At 29.7% G+C, this 19,129-nt stretch overlaps 1 protein-coding gene across 1 annotated transcript in view; it reads left to right on the top strand.

Moving 5' to 3' along the window:
• The window catches only part of LOC111613713 (jouberin-like), a 71,675-nt gene that overhangs the window by 21,646 nt on the left and 30,900 nt on the right, over positions 1–19,129 (top strand). The window contains exons 10-15 of the mRNA XM_023355050.1: positions 2,985–3,110; positions 6,202–6,260; positions 6,335–6,478; positions 10,691–10,745; positions 16,413–16,528; positions 16,688–16,989. Coding sequence (XP_023210818.1) covers positions 2,985–3,110; positions 6,202–6,260; positions 6,335–6,478; positions 10,691–10,745; positions 16,413–16,528; positions 16,688–16,989 — 802 coding nt within the window. The remainder of the gene's footprint in view (positions 1–2,984; positions 3,111–6,201; positions 6,261–6,334; positions 6,479–10,690; positions 10,746–16,412; positions 16,529–16,687; positions 16,990–19,129) is intronic.

Here is a 19,129-nt window from a genome sequence, read left to right as displayed (position 1 = left end):
TTCAAATAACCTAAACTTCAATAACTACAGAAAGGCCAAACAAATCTATAATAACTTATTGTAAGCTAAAAAGAAAAACTACTTTGCAAATCTTGAATCAACACTAATAAAGAACAACAGAGATAGTAAATCATTTTGGTCTTTAATATGAAAATTAATCCATAAAACTATTTTAGAGATTTATGCAATTAAAGTAGATTTAAAATAGATTTATGCAATAACATCTCAACAATAAACTTTGAAACATGGGAAAACTTTTACCAGAGATTTCCAGTTGTCCAACCCATTCCTTCACTAATACCTAATTCTGATTTAACAACAAATTCCTTAACTCCAAATTTACAATTAAAGAACTCGAAGATATCATTAATAAAACTCATAGCAACACATCCCCAGGATGTGATGTCATCCCAACTAAATTTTTAAAGACACTCCCAAATCAAGCTAGAATAAAACTGCTGCACTTATTCAACTCAATGTATAAAGCAACTAAATATCCAGATTCTTGGAATTATGTAATATTCACAATGATATATAAAAAAGGCAACAAACTCTCTCAAAGTAATTATAGACCCATAGCCCTATTATCAACCTTGAGAAAATGTTTTATGATAATACTAACTACAAAATTTCAACTATGGACTAAAACAATGGACTTTGAAGCTAAATTCCAGTATGCTTTTTTCAAAAATAAGGGAATGAATCTGCTATTTTCTTATTATCATCTCTAATACAATTTCACTTAACTAAAAAACACAGAAAAGTATATATATCGTTCATAGACATTCAGAAAGCTTTCGATTCTGTCTATGTTCCCTTACTGGTGCACAATTTAAAAGCTAAATGAGCATTTTCATCTGCAATTTTCATCTACAATATCAAAATTATTTTTAGTATATAATGTAAAAATTAAACAAGGCAAGTCCATCTCTCCTTCACTAGTCTTATCCCGTGGTGTACTTCAAGGTGATCCCCTTTTACCTTACCTATTCAACTTTTATTTAATAGAGATTGATCAACTTTTTCAAGTACAGTCGACCCCCCTATAACACTGTTGATTATTCCATTTTATATGAATTCCATGTTGTATGAGTCACTTAGATCTTACAAATACATGTGCCGGGCTGTGAACAGTTCACGTATTTGTAAAATCTAAGTGACTCGTACAACATGGAATTCATATAATATGGAATAATCAATAGTGTTATAGGGGGGGTTGACTGTATCAAACTCAGCAACAGAGGCTTTCACTATGTCTTATTTGCAGACGACCTGGAAATTTTAGCGTATACAAAAGTTTCCTTGCAAAGAAGAATCAACCAATTAAATTCTTATTTCAAATCGATTCATTTAACAATAAATCCCACTAAAACAAAAGTCCTCATATTCCATAATAACAGCAAAATTTCAAAAAAAGAATCTATAATATATCTTGACAAAAATCCTCTGCAGATAGTAAACAAAATAAACTTCCTGGGAGTTACCTTTGACTGAAATCATACATTCAAAGCACACATTTTGAGTTTAAATAATAAAGTAAAACTAGCTATCGATAACTTGTTATTTTTGTGTTCTACTTTAAAAACTTTAAATCTGTTTATCCATATGAAACTGTAAAAGTTGATAATCAACCCAATCATCTACTATGCTAGTCCAATCTGGGGTCATGACTACTTATACAAATTAGGAAATTTTCATATTTATTTCTTCCATAAATTAATCCATTTGGAGAGAACAGTTCTGGTTACACTATATGTCACGAAACTAATCGCATCTGTTGTTTTCCCTTCTTCTTAAAAAGAATTATTGAATTTTACTATCATTTAAAATTTAAAAGTGACAGCAACATTACCTTTTTAAATCAAGTATTAATCAAATATTGTAAAAACCAACAACAAAGTATCTTCAGCAAACTAAGTTAAATAATATATTGAACTCATTTGGAGTATCAGACCTATTGTTTAAAAATAATATCCAAGACTGGAAATATGGTTATACTTTGTTACTGGGATCTGCAATTTCTCATTCTATAAATATAGACCAAGCCAGCCTAAACTGTAGTTAATTACCATCCCTGGTATCTAAAAATCCCATCCTCTCAACCTTATACGAATGAACCAATAAATTTCAATGTGAAAAGACTCATAGCACAACTGTGACTCAATAAATATTTCCTCTTCATTGGTAACATTTGTATTGATTTTTCAGGCAACCAATGCCCATGGTGTAAAACCGATGACTTCTTGATTAATTCTTGATTCTCGATGATTCTTGATTTTTCATCATTTACTACAGAATTGTCAAGGACTTGCAAATATACATGACTCATTTAATATCACGCAAATACTCACAATTTCAGAAATATCCTAAATAACCTCAACAAAAAAAGACCTTTATAATCTATACAATTACTTCACCAAGACTGTAAAAACACTGAAAATCTAAGATAACAAATTCAATGTGTACTAATATTGTAAAATTTGACTATCTCTGCATAGTTACTTTTGTTAAAATTGTTTTTTGTTTATGTCAATAACAGTTTGACATGAAACTTTTTTCATAATTGTATAAATTTGCTAACCTGTTAACTGTTCCAATATTTTGTGAACTGCTAACTAAATTATGTACAACCCTGGCAACAGGGATATTTCTTTTTTTGCAAATAAAGAGTGATTGATTGATAATAAATAAATAAATAAACATATTTTTGGTTTTTATCTGTTAATATCATTAAAATATGGAACATACAATTTTAGAAGAGGCTTAAATTTCTATCATTAAATTTAACCAAATTTTTCATTTTTGAAGAGTATAATCATTATTAAAAAAAATGAAATATTTTAACCAATTTTAATTTTTTAACATTAATATTCATTAGTAATGATAAATAAATAGTTAGTTATGATACTCTGTTTTTAACTTGGATATTTGGTCTGATATTTATTATATATTTTGAAAACAAGAAATATTTTAACTGTTTGCAGGTATTTAACTGGTGGTCAAAATTCAAGAAATCATATTATCCTTCAACACTCTATGTTACTGTAAAGCCAGTTATCTTACCAAAATCTGTAGATTCAACTGTTCGTTCAATGGCACCATTTCAAGAAGTAAATAATCATAATTAATTAATTAATTTAATTTTGGTTTTACTAGAAAATATTTTGCTTAATTTTACTATAGAAAAATTTAGTTTATAAACAGTAGTGTTAAGAAATAATTATCTTCTAATTTATTATAACATAAATATAAATTGTTATTTTAAACTTTATTTATATAATTTACAATATTTCATTCACAATATTAAATTAGATGATTTCATTGTAATAAGAGACCATAGAAATAAAAAGTTATAGTGCTTTGTTGTCTTGGAACGCACCCCCACGTTAAGTGGGGGTGCATTCCAAGACGACAAAACACTAAACGAAACAGTTAAACAAAGTCATTTTAACATAGAGTAAATAGGGAAAGGGGAACACATGACCAAAAATAAACAGATTTTACTTTAATTTTAAGTTATTTTTATGTTAATTTGCATAATATAATTATAATAATTTGCATATGTTAAATAACACATGCAAATTAATACATATGCACACAGAAATGTAAAGTTCAGTTTTTATGATGAAGGTCCTGGCTTTTCTGAAATTTTTGTTTTTTGCGATAAAGTCGTGTAGTTTCATTTGTCACTACTTTTTCTTTCCTTAAGCAAATGTTGATAGCTAATTTAATATTGTGAGAAGCCAGGGGCTGATTAATATCGATTGAAATCCCTTTTGATTTGTGATGGTCTGGTGAGGACTGCTCAGTTGTCACTGGGTGGCTGTTAAATACAGTTGTCTCAATATCGTTAGATCTTGAGGACTGTTTTTCCTGATACCAGTTAGGATAGTTGTAGTTTGCATCCTAACTCGCAATAATGCTAACTTATTGTTAAATAGGAGAGCTATATGTTGAGTGGGGAAGTTTGATGAGTCTGTTGATAGGGGGAACCATTTCTCTGAGTAAAGACAAAATAACAAATTTAATAAGAAACATAAAGGGATTAAATACATAAGTGGATTATGATATACTGTATAGTTAATTAAATGCTCGATTGCAAGGTTTTAGATATACCATTCTTACATTACCATATACTTCTAAGCGAGCAAGAGAGAGTTTACAATTTTAAAATACCTCTGTTGGGTAGACAATGCTTCTTGCTCCATTCATGTTGGCAAGACGATCATGGATCTCTTTACAATTGTTTTAGTAGTCAGGGTGGCAAGTATGTACCAAGTAAGATTAAGTCTTTGGCCTGGTATTTGAAATGATCCAATATATATTGTATGATTCCCGCTTGTAGTAATACACATCTAAAGATGGAATTTGTGATTTTAAAGGTATGTTATGTGCTACTTGTATAATTCACAATTTTTTAAATTCATATGTCGGGTTATGGTGTATGTAAAATTGGTTTTATATGCTTTAGTTGACTGAAGAGGGGGAAAATGAAGCCCAAAACGTGTGTAAAAATGTGTACCAATGAATATTGAAATAAAAGAATGAATAGTGCCAAGTGATCGTTATTACGCTACATTGCATATATAAAACAAACAAAGATACAACACGGTTTCAAAACATGGAATAAAAATAATTTGTAAATCTTGCAATATAATTGTGTGAGAGTTGAACCTGATGAACATTTTGAGAGAAAATTCATATTTCATTGTTTGGTCCCAATGAAAAAAAGGGGTTTTTTTTTTTCAATTTTATTACCGGAGGATGATCGCATCTCTCTCCCTGAAGTCATTTCCTTTCCCATGGAACTCATCAAATATGTCACTGGGAACTAATAACAAAAATTCACTATTGGTGAAAAAGGATAACATGACTTGAGGATATAAAAAGGATTGACTCAAGGACAAGGGGTTGTCAAGAGTCTGAGAGTTCACCAAGTCAGCTTTCTTTTTTTGATGTGAGTGCTCTATCACCAACTGCTTCATCTGCCTTTCTCTGATCTCTTGGTCACCGTTTCAATCCCGTTGCCGCTCCTGAACCTGACAAGCCAACAAATTCCCTCCAACGATCCAAGATGATCCAGTTCAAAAGATACACCAGAAACAAAAAAGAGACTGACATGTTACCACATCATTGCCACCTCTACGATCTTCGATTAACAACATGACAATCAAGCTGCCGATCAAGGTATTTTGCCTAGTGTGTAATATTGTAAGCTTTCTCTCTCGGTCAGGAGTCCGTTAGCCACAGGTGATGCTCTATAGCTATAGACAATTTAACTCTCTATTAGAAAGCTAAACAGAACTCTCTGTTACCTTGTGTATATGTGTAAATATTTATATAAATAAATGGGTATTTTCTGTTCTAATTAAGTAGTAGTATGCACTTTTTCCAATCTGCCATCTCTCAACACTCCTCCATCCCGAATCTGACCACCTGCACATGTGATCACTTGCGCAAATTCTGTGTTTGCGGTCACAACTGTTTCTGTGTCTATCCTAGAAGACACAGTGGTAGCAGTCCTGACGAGGCGCTAAAGAGATGCCGACCCTCTGGTCACAATTGTATATTGATTTAATATGAAACTAAAACTGTTTGATTGATATCATGTCATCATACTTGATTAATATTATAAATGATATTAGGTTATATCATTATTACTATATTTTTAATTATTCATATTTATTAATAATAGAAATGATAATAAATTAATTATTTCATAATTTTTTGATGTGGAAGACTGATTAAGACATCTCATAAGATTACTCTTTTATTTGAGAAAATTAGTTGTATAGTGCTACTTTTTAAGTAATATTCTAAAATGATACATTGGCATTATATGATAATTTATTTGTTCTTTCTCATTAAAATACTAAAAATATGAAATAATAATCTTTCTAATTAATACTTTATTATGTTTCTTGAAAACACACAAAAACTATTATAAAAAATAGATGTACATTTACCTTTATTGGTAAATGAATTTTCTTAAAAATATATTATATAATATAGTTTTATATTAGACTGTAATGAATATGAAATTATTGAAGTAAGTTAATTAGAAAATTCACTTAAGATTATTTTTATTTAAATTATTTAGTTATTGAATTTTTAGTGTTAATTTTTCTCTTATATGAAATTTTTTTCAATTAATTTAAATTAATTATAAATAATGTTGAATTTTAAAATTTATTTTTGAAGGAGAAAAGTCTCAGTGCACATATACAGATTCAAAATGTAACATCATCAAATAGTCACAGGTAAATTCTATTTAATTTTAAATGATTTATGATATTTTATAAATACTTGAAGACATTTAAAAAAATATTTTTAGTGACTCACCAAAGAAACCTTTATTACAACCTGAATTATGGACTCGTATTGCAGGTCAAACGTGCAAAATTCCAAATCAAATATTCATTGCATCACAAGTATCAGCATTTGGATGTAATGCTATTAGATTTTCTCATTCTGGCAGGTATGATATTTCTTCTAATATAAAGTATTTGTGAAAGTATTACTAATGGGAGTAACCAGGAGTAAGGCCGAGGTCTTACCCCTTTGCTGGAAACAGTTTGGTAAAAACTGCTCACTGTATCAGTGGATGGCACATTTTCATTTCCGATCCTGTGGTCTCAGGATCAGTTTGTCAGGTTAAGTGGAAGAGAGTGAGAGGGGTCGTTGGTAAGGCATATGTGACATATGAGCAACAGATACCATTAACAAGAAAAATCAAAATAGTTTAATGAATAACACAGTTAATTACATAATCAGTTAATTACATAAAAAAATTCAGACATAACCTTTCTAAACTATCTGGTACATTAACAAGATTCCTAACTTTTGCATACAGTTTAGAGGGGCCAAGAGAGAGTTTACAATTTTAAAATACCTCTGTTGGGGGAGAGAACAGTTCTGGTTACACTATATGTCACGAAACTAATCGCATCTGTTGTTTTCCCTTCTTCTTAAAAAGAATTATTGAATTTTACTATCANAAGATGGCCTGTGAATCAGGCTGAAAACGTTAGTTTGTTCAAATAAATTATATTTCTCGGCAAGAATAAGGTGTTAAGTATTTGTATATGTATAATGATTTGCTGAGTACTTTATGATATTATCTTGTACATTAACAAGATTCCTAACTTTCACATACAGTTTAGAGGAGCTGAGAGAGAGTTTACATTGGTTTCAATATCATACCTCTTTCCTATAATTTCTGAATTTCCTATAATGTTTGAAGTTTGCACTGTAATTCTTTCTTTAACACTTTTACACCAATTAATAATTTTCGCCTGACTATTATAATAATCCCTGGTCACAATACAACGGTGCACAAGTTTAAACGTTCAGTGAGAGACTCCCTGGATGAGGGTGTTGGTCTTATATTTGGATCAGCCTGGGAAAATGGTCATGTGATGAGGTGTTGTCATAGATGAAGGTTGATTTTGCAGGTGTTGGGTCAGAGGTGTTCCTGGGACAATGGGAAGATAGTGAAATTGGACGTCAACTATAATTTTTTTTGATACCTACAATGTTAGATTGACGATGTTTGGACGGGCGAATGTTGACATTCTTAAAGGAGTGTTATAAACTTTTATCAGTTGTTGAGGATAAGGATGGCAATCTATACCGTTTTGGTGATGTTGATTTAAAGATCGTGTTAAGACATTAAGTTAAAATTTCACGAAAATTAGATGAAATAGCTGTTAAAAATTCCGGATCTCACATTAATATCTTTTTCTGAAATTTTAAAAAATTTTTAAAATAAGATAAACATTTTATTATATAGGTACATCACCAAATTTCCAGCATCTTTGGTTTGAAAATTACCAGATTTACCAGATTATCCATTTTCCCACAACAATTGTGGTCATGTATAATATTAATTTATCAATACACCTATAACTCACTAATTATACACCTCCCAGGTATGTAAAGTAAACCATGGATTGCTATAAATTTAAATTAAATAATTATTAAATGTAAATTTAATAAACTGATAAATATAATACAAGTACTTGTACATTAATACATTAGTACTCTTTGCTTCTTTATATTATAAACAATTGATGAACCAATATCATAAATGTCTTATAGGTTTTGCACCAAGCACCACAATCTAATTTTTCAACAGTTCTTTATTTTGGACTGATATGACTGGTGTTTACTTTTCACATCACCACTGACACTCACTAAATTTAATAAAAATAAACTAAGAATATCATAAAATTGCAGCTATGATCGCTAATCTTGACCATATATCCAATTTTAGATATAAAAACTTCAAAAATTAACAAGATGAGCATGTTAACAATGAAAGTTAATATTTTACAAAAATTACAATAGTTAATTTATAATTAGCAAATTTTTAGCAAAGTTTTAATCAACACTAATGCATTAAGTGATACAACAATAAATGCAAAAAAATTACTTAGTTCAAATCAAACTTCATTATTATTTTAAGCAACAATAGCAAAAGAATTCAACAACTTTTATCCAACAAAAAAAAAAAAACAAAATGCTCCTTAACTTCTACCTTACAATTGCAACTTTTTCAAACCACCTACTTGTCATACTTGGTCTCAATTGGGAATTATATTTTGGCTTGGCTTTCACAATCTTTTAAAGCATCAAATGTAACATTACACTTCTAACATTAGTACGTGCTCATCTACAAAGTTATTTGATAACAATTGTTTTACTGACAATTTTTCCTTATAATAAGTAACAACATATTACCAATATTATGTAGATCAAATTAACTTGAGGTATAATGTTTTAATGACCTTTTTCTTTTAATTTTCCAAATTGTAAATGCCATTTTTGACTGAGACCCACTGATGTAAGCAACAATAAGCATGGAGTAGTTCTCAGTTTTCTAAATGGAGATTAATTTTGAATAGAGGGTATGGATTTTTGCTCTTTTAACAAAAACTCCCTAAAATAAGAAAATACTGAAACAAATCATATGTTATTTTGTGATCTGGAGATGTAATCATAACATCTCCAGATTACAAAATAGCATTTGGGCTCAACTCCTCACAACACCACTGACAAGCGCAGTATAAATAATGTAAATAAGTGTCTCTCTACACAGTGTCATCTGTGGTTGCTCAGTATACTTGTCTAGTGGCCACAGGAATTTCAAATTTCCCCTTGTAATTTTGTCCAGATTAAAAGAGGTGCCAGACCATCAGTTGCTGGAAATTCAGTGGTGTATCTGTGCTATGAATTTCAAACATTGTAAAGTGTTTTACTAATATATTTCTATAATTCACACTTTTATTAAGGTAACATATTAATTAATTAAAATTGAAGATAAAGTTTATCAAAACAGTTACCTTTTTATTCACTACTTTCTTTTACATTACTTGGTTGCCAAAGTTTAAAAAATTCCTTTATACATGAAAAAAATATCTGATTAAAAAATAAAATACTTTCCAAAATTAGTGTGGGAACAAAATAGATATCTTATTTTTTCATTCATAACTCATTGGACCAATTTATTGCTTGAACTTTTACCCATTGTGAGAAACACTTATAGTATGTAGATTTCAAGCTGTTCCTGGAAATGAATTCTTGTAAAATATTTTCAGTTCATAAAATATGCTGGATGGAAATACTGTATATTGTTACAAATAATCAAACATGATTTTAAATATTTTATTTATTTTTTTGTGTCTTTTACTTATAGTTTTGTGACTTTTTTTCCTGTGGTAGGAAAAAGGGTGAATATAAAGACACTAAGGATATATTTTTGTGTATTGTGCTTGTGAATGTAATATTTTAATCTATATATATAAAAATGGACATGTGTGTCCCTATATTTCACTTTTCTGCCAAAACTACACATCGCACATGAATGGTGTTTGTATGTGATAGTAGCCCCAAGTCTCCATTCATGCACTATGGTGGTTGCGTCTTGATAGCTATAAGGGTGCTGGAGATATGGGGCTGAAAGTGGTTGAAAGTGGTTTTCTATTTCAAATTTTATGTTCGAATATTGTTCGAATTTAATTCAAACAATATTCGAATTTGAATTCGAACATAAAATTCAAATATTGGTTCGATTATAGAACGATTGTAAACGTTCCAGAAACATTGAAAATAGTTCGTTTGACTGGACGTGAACAGGAGACGTTCAGAAATAGAATCAGGACCAGGTCTCTAATTAATCTGGAAACGGGAGACCTAATTCTTGCATTCTGTGAAAACGGGTAAGATCGGCTATAATGTAATTATCTTAATCTTCACTATCATTACTTTTTGCCCACAAATAAAAACCCAGCGAAGCGGGTCCTTGCAGCTAGATTCTAGATTACTTAGAAAAACAGTCTTTTATATATAAAAAAAACTTTATTACATACAAATGTATGAACAAATAAAAACCCAGCGAAGCGGGTCCTTGCAGCTAGTATTAAATAAAATTTAATAAATTGCTAGTTTTAAAAGCTCATATAAGAAAAATTTAGGTGTATTTTGTTTATTGATATATAATATTAATATTTAAACAGATATTGATATAATTAAATAATAATGTGATTATATTCATTTAGAATTTTAAATTACATTTTTTTATTAAATTATTCAAGAAACAAAACAGTTAACATTAAGCACACATTATTTTATATTAATTTATTTTTATGAATTAAACTAATTTGTTTTTAATTTTTCCTTTCTTTTGTAGAGAATTAGTTTATGGTTGCAGTTTAGAAAATGGACATTACATTATTCTTCATGAGGTATTTTAGCCATAAATAATTATAATCTTTTTCTTTTTGGTTTGCTTTCTTTTTTCATTTTTTAAAATCATAAAGCCAAAACTTTTGAAAGCAGCAATTATATTTTGAATAATTTTAATAAATTAAGATTTGAATATAACTATATAACATTTGTGAGGAATCGGGGTATACGATAAATTTCAGTATACCACTTAATCAGCTACAGGATGGTAAGTCCTTCCCACTTCATCACAGGATGGATTTTGATGAAAAGTAAGACTACAAAATTGTCAGATTCTAGTCTAGTCAGGATTCCAACACCAGTTAGGTCAAATTAAAGTAGTCTGAGGGGGAGGATGCGTGGTCTTGTAATAAGACATTAGCGTATATTTAGAGACAAATAAGAGGCCATTTAAGAAAACGAAATCAATTTAATAAAATAAAATGGAAAAGTATACTACATAATTTGGTTTTAATATAGATACTATAATCCCTATTTCTCGCAAGAGAGAGAGAGTTTACAAGTAAATCTATACTACCTTGTTGGACATCAGGAGTACCTCAGGAGATGGTAGCGGCAACCAGACTTCTTGAATAGTGGAGATCAGACTAGCGTCTTCTAATGTTGGCGAGAACTTCCTGGAATGATTGGAAATTGCTCTTTTTATGCGCAGATTTCTCCGATCATTACCTAAGAATCAGATCATCTGACAGGATGATCTGATGTGTCAATTGGCCAGATGGTGTGAGAAAATCAAGATAAGGTGCAGTTAAAGGAATTTCCCCTTTTTCCATAAAAGTAAAAAGTGTCGTCAGTTTTTGACAGGATGTGGCTTTAATTTTGTGACTTTATCACTTTGATAAAACAAAAATACAGTAGAGCGTCGATTATCCGAATCAATTGGGGACTGGGGTTGTTCGGAAGATCGATGTTTCGGATAACCAATTATGTACAAAAAAATATATTAAATTATCTCATCTTGATATTTTTCTCTGTTGCATGTCGCTTCGCATTGAATTTTTATCGATGTTAAGCCTAACGAAGACTATTGTATCATTAAAAATTATATTTTTATTTTATACAAACAAAATAAATATATTGAAAAATATAAAAACAATAAAAAATTATACTTCAGAAGTTAATTTAGTATCAAAAACGTAAAATATTTGAGTAGCCCAACACATAGCCAAAGATTGCAGCACCACAGCACTGGCGAAAATTTAAATTTGCCAACTGGAATTCTTTCGGATAATTGACTTTCGGATAATCGACGCTCTACTGTATTAATAAATTTTATCAATTTTTCTGTTTTAAAAACCTCAATAAAATAAAGATTTAGGTATTAGAAATATATCCTATGAATAAATTGTCTAGATCTCCACACAGTTATCATTTATAATAATTCATTTTTAACATAACATATGTAAAGGTTTATGCAAGTTTCCATCATTTTTGAGGTAACTTTTATTATGAGTAAAACAATATTTTTAATCAACATATTTTCTATCTTCATTTACCATCTTTTGCCAACTTTCAGGCAAAAGATGGATATCAAAGTAAAAAAAGTCTCTGGTCTTAGATCATAAGAATTCATTGATCCATTGTTGAACTTTCAAATTATACTGAGCAAGCTATGCTGCATGGAAGGGAGTGAGAAAGTGCAAAAAGGCCACATCTGAAGAGTACATCAGGTGCTGAAGAACTTTCCATTGCATTTCCATTAAAGTTTTTCAGATTGCCAAGGCAACATGGGGCTTGTATTATCATGAAGGAGAATAACCTTATTTTGTGTAGTTGCAAAACACCGTCACTTTAATATCAGTTTTTTATTCAAATGCCTTAGTTGTTGGTTGTAGCATTGTGAAGTTGGCCTTGTTTATAATAGCTTGAAATAAAGCATCCTATGCAAATCCCACTATATACACAGGTGTATATTGTTGTGAGGATCCGAATCCAGACTTTCCATGTGTTTACATCATTTGTTCGTAACGTCACATCGTAACTATAAACTTGATAAATAATTGTCAACTTTCACACCTGGGAGAAAAACATGTGTTAAATTCTGAGGCCTGACAACGATGCTTTCTCATCACCTCTTGACCTAATATCTTGATTTCAACAGTTCAAAATATAGAACAAAACAACAAAGTAAGGGGAGTCGTCACCAGTTCCTCGATCAGACCACTCAAGTTTTTCCTGTGCTAAAATCTTCGGATAACCTCCTCTCCTTTGGATATATCCCAGCCTTTGGATACCTCCTCGCCTAATATCTAGTTAACTAAGAACTATGGAAATAAGAACTGTCTTCTTTTGTGTCCAACTGACTTGAAGCAGATCAAGATTTCATACAAGGTATTTATTGCAACGCGCAACTTCTGTAAACTCTCTCTCTCTCGGGAATTGGAAAAAACATTAATATCCGATATATATATCTAATATCTATTAATCGTAGAAATGTATATAAAAGCTAGCATATTTAAAATCGAAATGTTGTATGGCCTATAATTACCCATTAAATACTTGTTACGTTAACCTGTCTCTGAGTAAGTCACTTCCAGTGCGTTGTCTCTCCCTCCATCCCGAATCCATTTGCTCACACACACGATCGTTCGTGCGAGAACCTAACGGTTTCTGTATCTGTCTGTAAAGACACAGTGGTGTCAGTCCTGACGAAACTTGTCATTGCGATCTTCACCGACGCGATGTTGACCCTTCAGTCACGTGGTGCCGAAGTATGGGGAGGCCCTTCGGCATTGTCACGTTGTGATCATGGATGTTCTATTTTGTCTTTGAAAGCTCACTAGTATATATCCAGGACTTTTTATGTTCAGGAATGTCTTAGTAAATCCATTTTTCATTGCCAGCCATAATTATATCCAAGAAAAGACTTGATTGAGCAATAAAAGACAAATTATGATTTGGCCAGCAATGGTATTTTCAGACAGTTTATATGGAACCCATTTTCCTTTTTTTTGTATTTTTCCCATAGCACATAATTATTGAATGATGGTACTCTGGTTAACCTTTAATGTTTTGCAAGTTTCACACTTCATTGAGTCAAATTACAGTGGAACCTCGGTATACGACCATAATCCGTTCCTGGTGTTTGGACTTATATCGAATAGAACATATACCAAACCAACCTTTTCCATAAGAAGTAATGTAAAAATGATTAATCCGTTCTCATGTAAAAAAAATGGCTGCCTTTAAACACCTCGCTTTCCTCGCTAGTTCCTGCTTGAGTTTTCATGAGATCAGCATGTATCCTTTTAACTTTCTCGCAAATAATTTCTTCCGATATGCTGTCGCCGGCACACTGTTTTCCGTTTTCCAAAGCAAAAGCAATTTCTTGACATGATCTAATGTCTTCGATCTCTGTTTATAAATTGATTTAACCCCTTTTGCAACGTTAGCAAATTTAATAATGTCTTTATTTTTCACGATTGTCGATATCGTCGTTCTCGGAATACGGAATGCAACAGTTATATCTTGTTAAATCTTGAACACGCGTGCCACCTTCATATTTCTCAACAATCTCTTTTTTCAGTTCCGTTGTGATTCTAGTCATTTTTTTATTTTTCTGTTGCCCTTTTGCAATTCATGATTAATAAAAATAATAAAATGTTACTTACAAATTAAAAATCAGAAAAAATTTAACAAAGTTATAAATCGTAGCACTGCGAACGTCTAGTCTAGTGTAGTACACCGATAGTGCTACTTGTTCATACATGGCGCGTATAATTGAATTAAGTCGTATACTGAACAAAAGTCTATACGACTTTTGTTCGGTATACGACTTATACTGAGCCGACGTATACCGAGCAAAATTTGTTTCGTCCAAACAGGACGTATTCCGAATTGGACGTATTCTAAAGCAGACGTATACCGAGGTTCCACTGTATTTTGCAGTAACTCTTCTAAATCATCCAAACTTGTCTGTAGTCTAGAATGCTTTTTGTCTTTCAGGTCAAAATTATCAGCTAAGAATTTTCAAAACTACTCTGATGGTCATGAACTTTCAACTATAGAACCCTCACCATAGGTTTCATAAATGATTCTGATGGCTTTATCTGCAGTTTTGTATTGATTAAACATAAAGAGCATACAGTGGCAAATACATATCTACTAAGCTTTTATTTTTAAAAAGCTAAAGATGTGATGTTAGTAGTAGTGAATTGTCATGCAATAATTTTTATTAAGTTGATTGAAATTGACATAAAACACAAACATGTTGAAACAAGTCTAAACATTCACTTAAATGATGCTGTCTAAACATCAGTAATGAAAACTTTTGCACATCTCTCATATATTTAAAATATTTATTATTATAAAGAAAAAAATCTGTAGATTTTATTAAACAAAATTCTATTTCTAAATTTAATAAAAGAAAATTTATTTATTATAAAGCTAAATAATGCAGAATTAGATCTTAGTAGTGTTGTTTTATTTTGAAGTTTCTTTAGCATATGTTTCCATTTATTCTGTATTCACTCATCTCTTTATTCATTGATTAACTGAAGACAATTGTGGAAAGTTAAAGGGGGAACAGAGTTACATGTTATCCACATCAACTCTTCTAATGTAGATAAATTAATTAACCATTTGTCTATTGTTTTGATATTCTTGATGGTGTTCAAGAAAAGTTTTTATTATATGTATTGATTGATATTATTTTAATGTTTATTAATGTTTAACAAAAAAAAGTTATAAAATCAAATGCTTTTTGAGGAAAATGGGTTCCATATAAACTGTCAGAAATAAAGGAAATATTTTTTGACTTCTGTATTATTAGAATTTATGTAAGACTGTATTAGAATAACAGCAAACATACAATAATTATAATTAACATAACACCTTGTTATTTATTCTTTTGTTTTTTTAATTAAAAATAAAAATTTATTTCAAAAATGCTCTAAATTTTTGGATTAGTTTTATCTGCCAAACTTCATTTAAATAAAATATGTAAATATTATTTGGAATAAAATTTTTAAACAAATTTTAAGAATTTAAATAACAGAATTTGTATTAGCATTTGAATAGTTTAATAATATAAATTAATAGTAACAAAAAAATTAAACAATCTTATTCATAAATATGAAAACTAAATTTGAAGTAATAAATAAATTTTTGCATTCTTTAATCCATAATTTTTATTTAATAATATTGTTTATAAAAGTACCTGAACAAACATACCTGAACAAAAGAAAAAATAGCATCAAGTAGATGACTATTAGGCTAATTTTAATTATGCATATTGTTTAATCTGAAAGTCTTTAGTCATTTATAAATAAACATTCATTTTTTGAAGCAATATTTATTACTTTTATAGCTTGTTATATTTACTTTAAAAATTATTATAGAATAGAATTGTACAATATAACTAAAAGATTTTAAGAATTTTCAATTAGAATCTATTTAAAGGTACAAATTAGAGTTCTTGTTTTGAAATAAATAATAATATTTTTGAATTTGATGATTTTTATACTACAAAATTCCAGTTTTTCCACATATCTAACTAACATTTGATAATATTAGTCATAATTATAAAAGAAAATTATTCAAATATTAATAAATAATTATTTAAACCTAATGATTAAAATATTAAATGTGTTTAAAAAATTATGTTTGTTTATTAATATAAAGTCAAATTCAACGCATTTCTCTAATAATTAAATTTGTTTAAATAGATTCCATCAGGAACTTTACGGAATCAAATAAAAGCTCATTCTGGTATTATATATGATTTAGATTGGTCAAACGATGATTCTTTACTGGTATCTGCTTCTGGTGATAGTACTGTGAGGTAATACATTCAATTTTAATTTAATTAATTCTTTCTATAGTCCTATTTATAAATATGAAAATTGTAAATTTAAAGTAATAAATAAATGTTTGCATTCTTTGAACCATAATTTTTATTGTTTATAAATGAATATAAAGTTTTATTAATAATTTATTATAGGATTTGGTCTATAAATGATTTTACATTCTCATTAATATCAGTTTTGCCTCATCCATGCTTTGTATATTGTGCAAAATTTCATCCAAAGTATCCTTCAGTTGTAGTTAGTGGTGGTTATGATAAAATTATTAGAGTTTGGACTATAGAATTAAATGGTGAATCAAAACTTCATATGGAATTAGAAGGTCATAATGGAAACATCAATGCATTATGCTGGAATACTAAGGGAAATAAATTATTTTCAGCAGATAGTGTTGGAATTATTAGATTATGGAATGCTTATTTGACCCATGATAATACAGGTAAGAGTACTTAAAAATTCATTATAAAATAAAATTATTGATATATTTTAATTGTCTTTTTATATAAAGTAATAAAATTTAAATGAATTATTTTTCTCTAATAATAATTTCTAAATAGTATAATGAAACATTAAATAATGTTAAATTTAAAATACTTTATATTTTAAATACAACTTTATAGTTAATAATATCACATTTATAGTTTTGGATTACTGATATACTGTACACGATGGACTCAAGACATATTTCAAAACTTTGTCATTCCTACATTTCAGCAACAGAATTGTTTGAATACCACAATCTTTACACATGATGGAACATCACTCTATGTCAATTCACAAAGGTTATTGCATCAGCACTTCACAAATAAAAGAGTGATTAGCCAATCATTTCCAATGGCATAGCCACCACATATCACCAAACTTGACCCCTTGTGACTTTTAGTTATGGGGTATTTGAACAGCCTTGTTTATCAGGGAATGTTCTTAACTTATCTGTCTTAAAAAATGGAATTTTACCACATGTGACACAACTGTATTCAAATCAGTTACGTTCCACCGTCAAGTATATTGTTATTGAATGCATGCTTTATAAGAAGATGGACGGTACATACAATAGAACTGTTAGTATGATTTATTGGCTACTTGAACACTTGAACATTTCCATGTGCACAATTTGTTATGTTTAAAATTACCAATGTGCCATTATAATCTGTGGTCATTTACAACTGAAGAAATCTGTAATTACCAGAAAAATTGCAATGAAATCATTGCAGTTTGTATTTTAACTTCTCTACATTACCTGATTTTTTTTTGACAACCTGTCTAATATGCAAATTGTAGCAACATTAGCACAAAATTTCTCCATTAGGAAATTTTAGAATTAAACTTTTATTTTCAAAATCAAGCTCTCATAGTTAGAAAAGTATGCACCAAATTTGGTGCATTTGGTCCAATAGTTGTTTCTTCACGGAGTTCTAAATATCTCCTGTTTAATTATAACCACCCTGTACAAGAATTAAAATATATTTAGACAAGTAAAACGGCAAAATCGTATTTGGGACAAAACTATGTCTCGGAGACAGAATCACTTTGATGCTCAAGGCAGGTCTCGTTTTCATTCTCCTATCTTCTTTGGTATCACTGCTTTTGGGCGTGATCATTCAAACTTTGTCGGTCACAACCACGAGATCGTCCACAATGCATCTTCGATGAAATTAACCTATCTAATTTCAAAATTTTTCTCCATTGCATGTCGGCTCGGGCTGAATTTTTGTTGATGCGTAACGAAAAGTTCCTGTTTTTGAAAAAAATAATCGTGGCTATTGTATCGTCCGAAATTATTTTTTTATTTTGCACAAACAATATACAGTTTAACCCGATTATAATGTCATTGAATGTAACGACAACCCTAATATAATGTCAAATTTTTATCGGTCCTACGATTTTACTATACTAGATAATGTTAAAAAACCTACTTGTAACAACACTCTGTTTTAATGTCATATTTGAAGCACTCCCAAATTTACAAAATTAGATTACAAATTTTATTTAACATAGAAGAAACTACGTGTTCAGACCTAAGGTCAGAATTCACTTCTTAGAATGACTGTGGGTGGTACTTTCCTCTACCTGACATTGGTGGGGTGGGGTGAGGTGGCTGTTTTGCCTGTTTGTAGAAGAGGGTTGCCATTTTGTATTTTATTTTGACTCGATTCTCGGTCCCCTGACTACCTACGAGTCTGGATTTTTTATGCGCAAATGATTTGGGCACCTAATACTCAGTGCCAAATATCAACTCTCGACATGTACTTCTTCATACCTCTATGCTGGTAAGAACGAGTGGCAGTACAATTTTATAAACAAGACAAAGTCTTGTCAAAAATATATCTAATTATATTTATGACAATTCAAAAAATATATTGCTACAGCTGCATATTGTATAATATACAACTGTAGCAATATAGCAACTGAATTATAACAAAGTAGTAAATTGATTATAGCAGACAACATATTTGATTGACAATTAACATAAATGAATTATTATTATTATTATTATTATTATTATTGTTTATTGATTTAAATTTAAATTTCTTACAATGGGAACAAATTAAATAATAATATAAACATTCAAATCATAG

The sequence above is a fragment of the Centruroides sculpturatus genome, unplaced genomic scaffold, assembly GCF_000671375.1.
Source record: "Centruroides sculpturatus isolate CEXI.00-Female unplaced genomic scaffold, Cexi_2.0 scaffold1866, whole genome shotgun sequence".
In the NCBI taxonomy this organism is placed as follows: domain Eukaryota; kingdom Metazoa; phylum Arthropoda; class Arachnida; order Scorpiones; family Buthidae; genus Centruroides; species Centruroides sculpturatus.
The sequence above is the reverse complement of the archived record's forward strand: the minus strand, read 5'-3'. Positions and strand labels throughout refer to the sequence as shown.